We start from the raw sequence: 15529 nt of genomic DNA, 5'->3' as shown, positions 1-15529 counted from the left end.
ACCTGCAATCGATTATGAAATTGATGCATATAAGTCTGAACATAATTTACTGAAAAGAGTTTGTTTAAAGTATCGATTGGCAAATCGATTGGCTTATGTAGTTTCAAGATTCAAGAAAAACAAGACCCGCGATAATCGATTGGCAAATCGATTAGACCTGTTTTATAACTTTAATGAATCGATTGGCAAATCGATTTATTAGTTGTTTTTCAGAAACTATATAAACTGTTTTCAATCATTCTCTCACATTCTCTCATAAACAATGATAAACTCTCATTAACACAATACAACACATTGTTAACATTCTGATATTGCTTTTTCAGATCAAAAGCCAAAAAGATTATCCATAATCATTGAGAGAGCTGAAAAAGTATTCTTGAGAGAAAAGACAATGTTCTCATAATCCATCATTGAATAACCAGATTCGTGAGAAGACACATTGTTCAAGATTGAAGACTTCTTTTATTCTATTTGAAATAAATACTTTGTAAAGAAAACGACTGCTAGAAATCCAGCTAGAAACTGGTGGCGATCTTCTTGGATGAGAGGCCTCATCAAGAAGGAGTCGTACTTTGATTTTGTGTGAGTCTACTGATTGACTACAAGGATCAAGGGGTGAGCAATAGGAAAGAGATTGTGAGAGATAGATAGGTTTCGAGGAAACTGGACAATCTGTAAACAATTCACAATTCTTTCTATTGGAGAAAAAGCTGAAATCCAGTTGGATTGTCAGGACTGGATGTAGGTTGTCTCGTTGACAACTGAACCAGGATAAATCTTGGTGCATTCTATCCCTTATCTTTTTACTTTTAATTGCTAATCTTGTATGCCGCATTATAATTCCGCTGTGTATGTAATATTGCTTTAATTTGATTAAAGACTGATATATTCTAATTATTTCGAGGTCATAATAATCAACAAACAACACTGAAAGCAGTGATTTAATCTCTGAAGACGAAGGCATTGAAGGTTATTCATGCATGGTAGTCTACTATCTGCAAACCTAATTGCTTAAGAAAATTAAGTTTCTAAATGGAGTAGATACATTTTATCTAAGATTTAAAGCAACATGCAAGAAAAAGTTAACTCACATAACTCATTTTTCTGCTAGACCATTCACACCTAATCATTTCTCCATATTTTAACTCTTATTCTCTCCCCTTAACATCTTCAAATAAACATCCTCACAAAATGTCCAACAAAATCTACATCCTCAAATAAACACATTTCATTTGATCAATTCGTAATAACAACTAAAAATCCACTATCACTCGAATAAAACACTCCTCCTTATACCTAATTTTTTAAATTAATAAACCTACAAATATAAGCAAACAACAACTTCAAGTGTATACATAACACGTAAAAAAAACTATTTCTATACAAAACAAAGTCGAATTTAGAAAACTTAAATCTAGCACAAGTATTAATCATCACATGAAGCGCAAACCTATTTCAAAAAACAAAGCCCTTGGTTGAATCAAACCATCACCTTCATGAATTAAATTAAACAGCAAAGGGAAAGGAAGCTTCTAAAAAATTATGATAACAAAAATCATATTCCACACAAGTCACTTCTTTCTAAAAATTGTAATTGTTGGGTCAAATGTGTGACAGCCACGAGGACAACAACACTGAAAGCAGTGATTTAATCTCTGAAGACGAAGGCACTGAAGGTTATTGATATAGTGGCTACCACGTCAGCTGAATCAGCGAGACTTTTGAACGTCAGTCGATATGTCGTTCAGTACATACCCGGTTGGATCCATCTATATTGTTTGGCTCACTTGGGACACCCATCATTATGTTTGTGAATCTTCCTCACTCAAAATCTTCTCCTTTTCATTTTATATTAAAATTAACAAATTCATATCTTGTGAAGTAAGCGCTTTTTGTTTATGATTTCATATTTTGCCCCAAATACATTCTTTCATGGTTCCATCTATAGATTAGGGCTTCAAAGATATTACTAATCCTTTTTAAAAAAAAACCTTTTTGCTTGAACAATTGAGTTCAATTTACATGCTAGTGATAAAAAGATTGAGCAAATAATATTTTGAATTTTAGAGATTTGTGTTTATTCTTCACATTTGGAGAAGATGGGTTGAGGTTCGAGATGGAAAGAGAAGGGTTGGAAAAGGAGCAATGCTTAGGTGTGAATGGTGTATCTTATTATTATATACTTGGAATATATCTAAGAACACATACGAGCGAGGGGCTATCAAATCAGAAATTGGGTAAATGTGAGGGACCAATATTGTTTAAAATAAATTAGAGAATTCAAAATTGCACAATTGATAAATTTAAATGACTAAAAATACATTTAAACCTAAAAAGTTTAACGATATAAATAAAAAGCAGTTAAATTTGTTGACGTCCTAACTCGAATAATCTACAAATAAATCAAACAATTTATTAAATATAAAATATATATTTAAGTCCACTCACCTACAAGACTATATATAATTAAACCTAAAGTATGGTATGAGGTGTGAATCTAACTGGGTTATTTTTTTTCTGCTCAACTTAACTGGGTTATTTTTTTTCTGCTCAACTTAACTGGGATATCTTTCTCTTTAGTGGTGTTTTTGCATACCTTCTTTTGACAAAAATAAACAAATAAAACAATGTTTTCTCAATCTTATTTATTCTAACTTCTATTATTTGCTACATATTAATGTTTATATCATCTACCGACTTTTCACTAAAATTAATTTCTTTCAAAAAGGATCTTAATTAACTTGCTAGTTTTCAAAATAGGTTTTATTTTTGTTATAATAATCAAATGAATTAAGGTAAAATTAAAAATAAAATATCTTAATTCGCAATGTTTAGATCTACACACAAAGGTGAGGCAGATAGCAAACAAATTGATTCTACCTTTAAACTTTCTTACTCTTTTTTCAAAGCTATGGGCCACTTGATGAACATAATAGGTTATTTTTTATTTTTCAACCAAATTTCTACACATGCATCACGGATCAACAGAAACAGCAATAATTGGTAATCTGATCATATGCAATCCACATGCAAATAAATCATAAACATTTTTGGGTGGTATGGGCTCTTCCGGCTGTACATAATCACTTCCATGAATTATTATAGGAAATTATAAACATCAAAAGTGGTATTACACTATTAATTATTAAAAACATTTTCAACGGTAAACTCAACATAAATTTATTTAATAAGATTTAATGTATCACCATATTATTTTGAAGTAACTCATTCACGTTTTAGTTTAACTCTTAAGAATCATATTAGGTCCCACAACTTTAATGCATATTTTAATATTTTATTTATATTTAATTTTATTACAACTAAAAATATTAATTTAAATATTTTAATTAATATTATTATAATTTATTTTAATTTAAATTTAAAATAAGTTTGAAGTTAAATTTTTATAATAATAAAAAATAAATGATAAATACATGACATAAATAATTAAAAATGATAAAAATAAATAATGAAAAAAATTTGTGTAACAAAAATTGTGGAAGAAAAAGTAAGAGTAAGAAAAAAAATTTCAATTAATAAGAAAATATATTTCATATACAAAATTAACGGTAAAAAAAAACTAACAGCGATAAATTAATTAAAAAAATAATAATTATAAAATTTATTATTATTAAATTGTCTCTTCACGCTGCTAGATGAATATATTTGACAAATGTTGGTGATGTTCGTAATTTATTAATGTAGAACCAAAATTCACTTTTAATATATTAAATTTTATATTAATCAAATAAATAAAAAATTATGAAATATAAATACTAACATGATATACTCTTTATTTAGAGTTTGTGGAAACTGAACTAACTAAACCATATAAAAAAACTACTCGATCTAACTAATTTTTAAATTTAACTCTAATTAATAACTATCATTTATATTTAATAGTATAAATCGTTCTTTTACCAATTAGACTAACATTCCTTTGTGATCTCAATTAATTAACTCAAATATGTATGTTTATTTTTACTTTATATTTATCTATAGTTTTAAATAAATTTAAATCATAAATACAATTTAATCAATCTTAAAAGATGTTGGCTACATACTTTATTATAAATTAGCCTTTCACAAATTTTTTTATATTTTTTGTCTTAGAGTACGACTCTCGCTGGGTGGGAATAGGCCAGGCCAGACTTTGAAAGGTCTGAGTCTGGCCTACGATTTATTTTTTAGGCCTAAGTCTGGCCTACGGCCTATCATAGGCTTTTTTTTTTGCCTGGCCTGACCTTTCTAAAAGTGTGGCCTGGCCTGGAAGCCTATTTAAAAGTCTATTTAAAATAATTTTTAAAAAATATGAAAAAAAAAAAACATCCTTTAAACCCTAAAAAATAATTTTGTGTCAAATAATAGAGTTTTTTTTTCTGAAACAAACACACTCATTATTACCTTTTAAACAAATATGGAAGTCTACTGAGTGATTGACTAATTGAACAGCTACCAAATATGAAATGACTACCAAATATGGAATGCTATCGAATATGGAACAACTATTGAATATGGAATGCTTACTGAGTAATTGCTTAATTGATATAATTTAAAATAGAAAATAAGATTATTAGTATAATAATAAATAATATTAATAAATAATAAAATATATATAGACCGGCATGTCAGGTCTAATAGGCTTTTATATAAGCCTGAGTCTGACCTATTTAAATAAATAGGCTTTAAAAATGGCCTAAGCCTAGCCTTTTTATTAAATAGGTCAGGTCAGACCATAAGTAGGTCAGGCCATAGGCCCCTTACTCCCTATGTAGGAAAATGTTGGATCTTATCCATTTGAGTCAAATTCAATGGATTTAATTCAGAGATATTTTTCAGGTTTCAACTTTTTTATTTTTTATTTTTTTTTCTATCTAATTCTAAAGAGAATAAAATTTTAATAATATAGAATACAACTGAAAATAAGTAAAATTTAATTATATAAAAATATCTTTAACTCAAATTTAAATTCAAATTTTTTCAAATGCAAAATTCAAATATATCTTATAATATATTAGTTTATTTTGGACCAAAGCCGGTGGTAAACTCAGTACAATATATTCATAAAACTTGTCCACATAAATTTCGTATATTCAATTAAACTCCTATCACGTGTAGTGTTCCATAATATTCATTCTTTATGAAAGAAAGTTTAAAGGCAAGTGTGTTAGTGCTATGCTAACGCAATTAATATGTTGGATGTAATGTGGATATGAGAAACTATGCGTTCATTGCACTTGCACGGTGAAGCATACGGAAAAACAAGAGAATAAAGTATAAAAGCTTATATAGATAAATCTTATAGACTTTGTTTAATGTGGGCACATAAAATAGTGTTGCCTAATGTGTAAATTTTTTTTTTTACAATTAGATTACTAAATCTCATTATATTTTATTTTATCAAATAATAAAAGTAATTAATTCAACTATAAAAATTAACTTGTGCATAAAATAAGATTTACCTCATTTATACCTTAGAAGAATACATTAGCCATTTTTATAATATAAAGGAAAAAAAAAGTACTTGATGCAATCCAATTGCAGTGCTCATGTTCCGGCATGTGGGTTTGCTTCGACATCCACATGGGAGACCTACTTTTGTTTATTTGAAGGATAATAATGATTGAGCTTCAAAATATCACTACTTTTCAGGATTTAGATCATAGAGTAATTCAAACACCACTCAATTAGATATACTGATCTTTTGATTAAGATCAAATAATTAATATTGGATTGTTAAAATTTTCAATTTAATTATTTTTATTTCTAAAATTTAAATTTTGAATTATCTAATTTTAATTAAATAATTCAAAGCATTTGATTATCTAATTTGGATTACCCAATCACGGTCCTTCAAATCTTCATATTATTCTATATTGGTGATACTACTAGCTTTGCATTCTAATTATTCATTTTTTTTCTCACTATCATTATATATTAGCAACTCATGACTTAACTACCATTTAACAAATAAATTTGGTCAGACATTATTTTTACAAAATATACCCCTTCATAATAGAGGTAATTTACAATTTTATCATTTATCACTCAACTCTATAGTTTGCCATTTTTACAGCTCAACTTATTATTTTAAAAATAAATAAAAAATAATTAAAATCCAAATTTTACTCTAAAACTACTTTCTTCTTTGTTCTCCTTGTATTTCTTAACCACTACTTTTCCCCAATTTTATAACTTTTTCTTATTAATAATCGATTCATTATTAATATTCAATTCATGTTGACTATTGAATAGCCATCCCTTTTCAATATAATGAGAAGAAGAAAAATAAAATATTATTAGCTATAAACTCAAATGGTACTTGAAGTATCATCTATCAATTACTAGAAGTTCGTGAGAGGATGATTGTTACCAAACAATTCTATTTTGTTCATACGAGTTTATATGCCATCAAACACTACATAGTTATCATATTTTGAATTAAAAGAATGAGTTTTATTATATTTCATATTTTTAGAAAAAAAAATTAATATGTGGACAAAATTGGTAATTTGGGACATCAAATTGTTAACAGACATTGGTAAAATATTTTTTCTACTAATATTTCTGATATTTTCAATAGAAACATGATTGATGTTTTCAAACATAGATTTTGTTGATGTTTGTATGTTTGTATGTGTACCAATGAGCATTGGTTTCTTGGGTTTTAATATAGTTCCCAAATATCTTGTACTTTATTTTTAACATTTTATATTGCTTCAAACAATAGTCTATCAAATATTTATCATCAATAATTATGATATCTGCTTTTAAATCAATTCAAATGTATTGTTTGAGTTTTTAAATGATATTTTATATGTATGTTTAGAACATTATAATAATTTTAATAATATGAATTATTAAGCGCTAAATTTTAATTTATATTTAATTCATGTTTTATTAAAAAATTATAAATTTTAGTAGGGAAGATTTTTATAATATGTTAATTATGCTTGAATAAAATCATTCAAAGATTTGAATGATACACATGAGTTGGCTTAAAAGTAGATATCAAAATTATTGACAAAAATATTTAATTGATCATTATTTATAAAAAAATAAAGAAACAAAAAATAAAATGTAAAATATTTATAGAAATGGACCAAAATCTTATTTAACTCGTTAATTTATAATTCGAAACATGTTCCTATGTGTGGTACTACTAGGCAGAAGTGAATTGCATTTGTAAATATAATCATTAATCTTACAATAATACTACATACATCCCTCACTTTACTACTCACACCCCTCATTTAAAATAATAAATAAATTACCAAAAATGCTCTTACCTATTTATTGAATTTTAATTCTACTCTCATTCATTCATCTTCATCTTCAAAACCCTAACCTCTCTCAATCTTCATCTTCATCTTCAAAACCTTAACATTCATCTTCATCAACATCTTCATTTTCATAACCCTAACTTTCATCTTCATCCATATCCTCAAAACCCAAACCTTCATTTTGGTCATTTTAAAAGTACGTTTACGTGAACTCAGTTCAAATACGTTTACATGAACTGAGTTCACGTACACAATTTTTACAATTTTACAATGTACGTAAACTCAGTTTAAGTACGTTTACGTGAACTCAGTTCACGTACAACCTGATATTTTTACAATTTTAAAACATATGTGAACTCAGTTCAAGTACGTTTACATGAACTCAGTTCACGTACAATCTGAGATTTTTACAATTTTACAATGTACGTGAACTCAGTTCAAGTACGTTTATGTGAACTCAGTTCACGTACCACCAATGAGTCTCAAACTCCATTAATTACACAATCTTAAATCATGTATGTTTACGTGAACTCAGTTCACGTACTACCTGAGATTTTTATAATTTTACAATGTACGTGAATTCAGTTCAAGTAATGTTACAATATACGTGAACTGAGTTCACGTAAAATCTTCAGATTTTGAAAGAATTTAGGAACTCAAAAACAGAACAATAAATATATTTTATATTGTCATTTTAACCACAATATAAAGAGGGAACTGATGGAGTGCAAGTTATGAGTGAATGATTTAAGTTTTGAATGATTATGAGTTATGATGGGTGAGTTATGATGATTTTGTGATATGTGAGTTTTGAGTGGTTAAGAATGACGATGAAGGGATAAATAGAGTTAAAGAATATTATAAATATTCAAAGGCAATATAGGTATTTTGTTTTAAAAAATAAAATGAGGGGTATGGGTAGTAAAATGAGAGGTGTAGGTAGCAAATTTGTTAATCTTATACTTGAAATGATTCATAGGCACTAGGCTTTGATACTTTGTTTATTTATTTGAACGACAATTAGCCATTTAATTTTGCATGTTTAACATGGGAATGAGTTCAAGATTATGTGATTGTGCATTGTGGGTGGAGATTTCGCATTCTTGCAAGTAGCAATTGGCAAATAGCTTGCTACTTATATTGGAAGACATTGTTGCATGTATTTAATTTGTGATAGGGTTCGGTATGTGCCTTTGAATGTTTCTATAAGATTGACCATGGGTTTTTAATAGATATATAAATGATGGACATAACATGGACCAACCTCGACTCTATTGACCATCGGTTTATTTATCCCGTCCGAAAAACTTTAGAGGACACAATATTATTTTTTACTCATTAATTTTATACTTTTACTCACAAATGCCACTCATTATCTCTAAATAATAATAATAATAATAATAATAATAATAGTAATAATAATAATAATAATAATAATAATAATAATAATAATAATAATAATAATTAATAATAATAATAATAATAATAATAATAATAATAATAATAATAATAATAATAATAATTAATAATAATAATAACAGTTTTACTACATTGATTTTTTTAGAGACTTATAATTTTATACTAGAAGTGTCCACTTTCTACTTTTTTATTTATGTATTTAAAAAACTTGTGTTGAAACCAATTATACTCAAACTTTATTACTCAACTAAATAAATTTTTCCACAACAAAATGTTTATGTATACTATTTGGTATTTGGTGATTAACATTTTAATTGTATCATTCAACTAAATTAATTTTTTAATCAATTAACTTTGTGTGTTGATTCGTTTTTTTCAAAAAAAAAAAAATATTTATCTATTATCATGTGGTGATTTGTCTTAAGATCAACTCATCTTGTCTTTATATTATCTATTCTCTATTAAACTCATACCTCATTATATTTAATCGGGTTAAGGTTTAAAAAATTATTCCGATCAAATAAAAGTTTGTAGATTAGGATTAATAGCCTCTTTGATTTAAGTTTGTATATTTAATTAAATTACAGTTTAATTTCCATTTACTTTTAGGATAATTTTTTTTACATTATCAGCGTATCACAATTGATCATATATATAATTTTAGAAGTAGTTATAATAAAAATTAAATATTTTTAATGGTTTAACTACTATAATTTATTGCATGTATAAAAAACTTGGAAGTGAACAAATAATATAAAAGAATTTTATACTGTCTTCCAATCACAATTATGTATTCCACCAAATCGTCTAATTTTACTTCATATGATATGGCAAAATAAATAATTTCTATTGATTGTGAATGTAAAAATATTACATCAACAATGTATGTCCATTACACTTAATTTTAAAATTATAATATCATGAGATTGAGAAGTTGAGATAAAAAAAAGGCTTAAGCCAAGTTGAACAAAAAATATTATTGGCCCATAAACTTCTTAACGACCCAACAATTGGTCCAGCCCATGAAGAAAGAATCAGAGTCTCCTTTTAACTTTTGGAGATTTCTCATCTTAACTAGTACGAGCCTTCCATAATTTATTAATATATTTGTTGATTTTGATCCTCTTCGATTAGGCAATTAAGAGGGAATTTGTCTGAATTAGCCAATTTGTAAACGTAGAATTTTTACACCTTTAAATTGTTTAATTCAAAAGTATAAAAATTACAAGTTACTATTTCCACCTCTGAATTCAATCTGATAAATCATGTCTTGATTGATTATCCTAAGAAGATTAAAATCAAAAAGAAGAAAAAAATTATAAGCTTTTAAAAATGTCATGCAGTGGATCCCTTAAATGCTGTCAATAGTATCTTTTGCTTCTTATTTGCTCTTCAATGTTGTTTTTCTTCGTGTCATTTTTTTTCTTGAAAGTTATGTTTGTTCACGTTTTACGCTATTAATGATATCTTAGCAACTTCAAATAATTAATGTTATGGTTATTGCAAAAAGGACTAAGTTAGTCAATTAAAAAATATAAATAACTAAATCAACTCTAAAAAAGATAAATTACAAAATTTAAGTATACGACAAAATTATATAAAATAGACTTAATTGCATTTTTAGTCCTTCTGTTTATACTGATTTACGAAATTAGTCCTCATATTTTAAAAGTCGACAGTTTTAATTTCTTTTTGGGTTTTTTTAATTAAAAAATGATGACATGAAAGACTGACATATGATATGATGATATAGAGTCATTAATACCCATGAAATTGAAATAAAACGCCGTAAAAATTTAAATTTCAACTTCGAAAATTTTTCATATTTTAAAATTTATTAATGATATATGAATAATTAATTTATCTAGATGATTCTATATAATAGAATTGTATGTTCGTCGTTTAAAATATATTAAATTGTCATTTTTTTAGTTCAAAAATATGAGAGGACCACAACTATCGACTTTTAAAACAGGAGATCAATTCTGTGAATCAGTATAAACATAAGAACCAAAATTACAATTAAACCTACAAAATATTATCAATCTGTTACATAATTAAAATTAAATATTACAGATAAAATTCTAATATTTTAATTATAAACAAAATTAGAATAACAAGTTTCTTATGAACATGACATCCTTTAAATTTGCATTTTAATAATACTTTGGGATCTTAAATATCAAAATTTTCCATTAAAAAAATATTTTTTATTTCCATTTTTTCCATAACGTACCATAAAATTATTGCCAACTATTTAGTATTCAATAACGGGATTTTCCAAATTATTATTACTCATTATTTTTTTAAAACCGTGTATCATGAGATTATTATTGTAAAATCAGTCCATCGAATTGAATAAAACAACAATAGAAGAAAAATTCTTATTCAAGAGTTTTAATGTTCTTATATTCCTATGGTTGAATTCAAACTCACAACCTTTTATTAAACTAGGAGAAACCGAACTGTTTCATTAAAACGTTTTTGGTTTATTAATTACTTAAAAAATATTTAAAATCATAAAAGAATAAAATTTATTTCAATTAAAAAACGGTGTTCGTTTATTCAAATTGATTAAATTTATATCAATCAAAAACATTATAGTTTAAAATTGTTAAAATCGAAAAAGACGAATCTACGAACAAATTCATAACACCTAGATTAATAACATAAAATAAAAAAAAAATATCTACAAATGTGACAAAATATTCAAATATGACAAAATTAAGATATGCAGAATATTTATGCATCCAGAGTTGTGAATCAAAGAATTGCATTTGAGCGAAGATGATTAGTCACTATGAATCAAAGAATACTGCAACAAGACGTGAAAACAAAACGTCGCATCAAGACGAAGAACATATACAATATTACACTAAGACGACAAAACTACAATTGTATAGAAATATGTATAGAAATAAAATATGTATAGAAATCACTTATTTAAATAAAAGAGAATAAAAACGATTTAGAAGAGCGATTTTATACCAAAAATTAATTTTAAACTACCCTCTCTTGGGTGAAAAAATGAGGGACCAATCGAAAATGACAAATAAAATTTAGAAACGACTAAATTTATCATAAAAAGATTAAATGAAATACATAATATCATTTTAATAGCAATATAATATCACTTTTTTATCGACAAGAAACACATAATATTCTTAAGGATTTAATTTGTATATATCAATATTAAGTATAAATATCTTTTACATTGTTGGTTAATTTTAGTTGTTGGATCTTTAAAAATATTAAGAGTGTAAAACTTTTTACATTTCAACACATAGTAATTAAATTCTATCTTTATAAATGTAAAAAGATAACTCCATTGATAAGTTAAAAGACATTTAGATTTTATACATTATCTATCTTTGTGGGACAACAAAAATAAAAAGTTGATAATGTATAAAATTCCAATTTAATTTCATGAAACAATTATACTTTACTTTGACTAAAGAAATGGAGCAATGATGTTAATTGAGGCCCAATACCATTTTTGATCCATAAATTTAACTCCTAATTCCATACCTCGTATTCTTCGTTCATTCTCTCGAAAATTCATAACGATCGTTTTTTCCACCTTCGCGAAACATCCATTGATTACTCAAGCTCTTATCTTTCTGGTATCATCTATTTACTTCTTCATTTTCCATTTATCTCATGTCTCTATTCATTTTTGAATTGCAATGTATTTAATTAGGGTTTATAATAATTCGTAACTTGTATTTTTCTTTAATCATTTTGTTTCTTATATTGGTTTCATTTTCCGAATTCAATCTTAGAATTTTCATTTATCTGTGTAATTTGAATTATCATAGTTGATTATTTGGTTTTCTCTTAAGGTTGAATTTTACCTATAAGGTGAAATATGTATAAGAGGTTGAAGAAGCTTTAGTTCTTGTAAAAAGAAAAGAAAGAAAAGAATAATAAAAAGAAGAATTTGGTAATTGAAGAGTCGATTCGAGATGATGGCAGGTCAATTGGCTGCAGCAATGACAACCATTTCTTCTATTCCTTCTCTATGGTAACTAACTCTCTTATGTTATGATTAATGTTATTTTTGTTATTTAAATTTTTTTGTTTTGAATTTTTTGAATACAATGATTTGATATTATATTTGCTCGGGTTGAATTCGAACTGTTGTTGTTGTTGTAGTATGTGCTTTTCGTGTTTTGCAAATGTTTTTTTTTTTTTTTTTTGTAATGACAAATGTTTGTATGATAGTTTACATTAGTATTGTGTTGTTGGTGGAGACTTGAGTCTAGAGAGGACCTTCAACCTCTTGATCACTCTTCATAACTCCTCCAACCAAGTCAAACTTGAAAATGTTGCATGTTGGATTATTTGGTAATGTTAGGATCAATGTTTATAAACCTATTGAATTTGATGGAGTTTTGAGATATACTACTCTGTCTCAAAATATAAGAAAGTTGATGTATTTGGTTTAAATTTTAGACCAAATATGACAACTTTCTATAACCAATTTTTGCTTATATTTTGGGACTGAGGACCTAGTATTTACCAGGTCTCGATAACCTTGATATCATTGTTAGAAATACCTAAGGTAACCATTTTTAGCATTGCATTTGAAAGTCATGGTTATAGTATCATTTAACATGTTAATGTTATTTTTCAAGTGTGGAGAGGAGACATTTTATCTTATCACGTGTTATAGCTCAAGGCAATTTTATAAGGGATAAATGTTGTCTCTGCTTGTTAGTTTTAAAGGGTGGTTCAAAAAGTTTTGGTATAATTTTTAGAGTAATAAGTTTTGAATTTCAAGAGTTTACTCTTTAGGTACTTCACATTTGGATTATATTAGGGACTCTTTGTTCTTACTGAAAGATGTTGAGAGATAGATAGACTTTTTGTCGGATGTATAGGATGATTAGATGTTTGTCTCATGTTTCAAAATTGATGACTTTGTTGTTGTGGTTATGAGTTATGTATGTTCTTCCTTGCTTATCGTCTATTTGTATTTTTCAACTTACAATTTATGTGTATTTGGTTTTTAATTAGGAATAAAGATTTGATTCCAGAAAGACGAGTTACATTCTACAGGAAAAATAATTTTGTCGTCACAGCTCTTGCAGGAAGTTCTCTGGGTAAGTATGCATCATGTTTCCCAGCAAATTTTTATGGATTTATCTGTATTTTTTGAGTGTTAGGTCGTTGTGTTAATGATTTTAAAAACCCTATAGATCCTTGCTGCAAAAGTCATGAAATAGGAGGATTCGTGAAACTTGTATGTTGATTTTAGCTTATAATTTTCTTGACATTTTGTTTATTTTGAGGCATAGACATGAAAACATTTATACCATATGGTGCTGTCAAAATGCAAATTGTTTGGATATGGTGCATGAAAGTTGTTTCTAGTTTTATAATCCCCAAATTTTTCATTTCAGGAAAGTCAGCTACACGGCTCACGGCTGTTTCATCCTCACCATTTACTGATAACCATGGTCACCTCTCACTCAGTGTTCCTATGTCTCGAAGAAGCAATTCTAGTATCCGACCACAAGCATACATATATCATTGGTCTGGCTTTCGAATCCCTGCAAATGCCGAGAAGCCTGAATGGTGGTGGAGGACTTTATCTTGTATACCCTATCTAATAGCTTTGCAGATGTCTGCAACTGGGTTTTATCTAGAACCTTTACTTGAAAAATTCCGATTATTTGAAAATGTGATCTTTTATATCCCAGGAGCCGTCAACCGATTGCCAACATGGTTCCCTATATTATACTGCTATTTGGCTATTGTGGTCGTGGTAAAAAATAGGGACTTCCCACTTATCTTCAGATTCCATGTAATGATGGGAATGCTAATGGAAATCGCTCTACAGATAGTATGGGTTGCAAGCAATTTCATGCCACTTATACACTTCAAAGGGACACTTGGGATGTATTATTGGGCTGGTGTCGCATTGGCGTATATTCTCATAACCATGCATTGCATCAGGTGTGCTCTTCTTGGCACGTTTTCGAACATCCCTGTTATCAGTGAATCGGCTTTCCTTCATTCTCTATTTAGTTTAGGAGGGTTCCAGCGGCCATTTTAGGAAGTGGTTGATCGAGAGCACATTTGTAATCTATATGTGGTTTTGCAGTGAAAGGAAGGTTTGTCTTTGTTGTTTGTAGACTGTAGTTGACATTTTATCATCACATTATATAAAGAGATAAGGATGTCGAAATTTGATTACAGGTTCTAGTAATTGCACTGTTGTTTTTCTAGTCTTTCACTGCCATGCTAAAATTTTGAAGGCTGATATTGGTGCTGTATTCAGTCATATAGTAAAATTGCCTCTGGTTTTTAGCAAATTGCCCAAGAAACGATTATGTTTCTTAACTTGGGGTTTATTTTGCTTAAGCTTTAAAAAAGTGGTTTTTACGTAAAATAATTTGGATATATGTTTACGAGGTTTTTTTATCTACTATAGAAGTTATTCAAAATGATTGTTTTTTACTGTAAATCTAGAATTTTTTTTGTAGATTCAAATTTTATTTTAAAAAACAATACTTGTTATGAAAATTTTAGTGTAAAAATGATATGTACAGGAATCAAAGATCAACTCTTGCAAACTTTGCCAAGATATAAGTTTGTTATGAGCTTATAAGTGGGTTAGTTTTCGTATGGGTAACGCAACATATTTAGGCGCATTAGTATTCTCGAATCTGTTGAAAGACATTCAGAAAGCAAATGCCACAAGCAGAACTCAACTTCATTCACAGTAAATTTTAAAATGAAAAATAAGTCATGACCATAGCAAATTCCTCTAAATTTGTCTTATCAAATCTCAAATGTTTAGAGAAACTTTTTACCTTATC

At 27.3% G+C, this 15529-nt stretch overlaps 1 protein-coding gene across 1 annotated transcript; it reads left to right on the top strand.

Annotated features, from left to right (window-relative positions):
* Positions 1–12138: 12138 nt before the first annotated feature.
* On the top strand, positions 12139–14903 carry LOC101503693 (protein TIC 20-IV, chloroplastic-like). Its single transcript, XM_004491739.4, has 4 exons — positions 12139–12325; positions 12545–12726; positions 13722–13807; positions 14108–14903. The coding sequence occupies exons 2-4, from the start codon at positions 12668–12670 to the stop codon at positions 14761–14763; spliced, it is 801 nt and encodes a 266-aa protein (XP_004491796.1). The 5' UTR covers positions 12139–12325; positions 12545–12667; the 3' UTR covers positions 14764–14903.
* Positions 14904–15529: the final 626 nt, after the last annotated feature.

The sequence above is a fragment of the Cicer arietinum genome, chromosome 3, assembly GCF_000331145.2.
Source record: "Cicer arietinum cultivar CDC Frontier isolate Library 1 chromosome 3, Cicar.CDCFrontier_v2.0, whole genome shotgun sequence".
Classification (NCBI taxonomy): Eukaryota; Viridiplantae; Streptophyta; class Magnoliopsida; order Fabales; family Fabaceae; genus Cicer; species Cicer arietinum.
Note: the sequence above shows the minus strand (reverse complement) of the source record. Positions and strands in the feature narration are given on the sequence as shown.

Excerpts from the sequence above, each read along its gene's own strand:
- LOC101503693 (XM_004491739.4), top strand. The coding sequence starts at position 12,668 with ATGATGGCAGGTCAATTGGCTGCAGCAATGACAACCATTTCTTCTATT. Across the intron at positions 12,727-13,721 it reads TCTTCTATTCCTTCTCTATG|GAATAAAGATTTGATTCCAG; the intron begins GTAACTAACTCT and ends GTTTTTAATTAG. Across the intron at positions 13,808-14,107 it reads TCTTGCAGGAAGTTCTCTGG|GAAAGTCAGCTACACGGCTC; the intron begins GTAAGTATGCAT and ends TTTTCATTTCAG.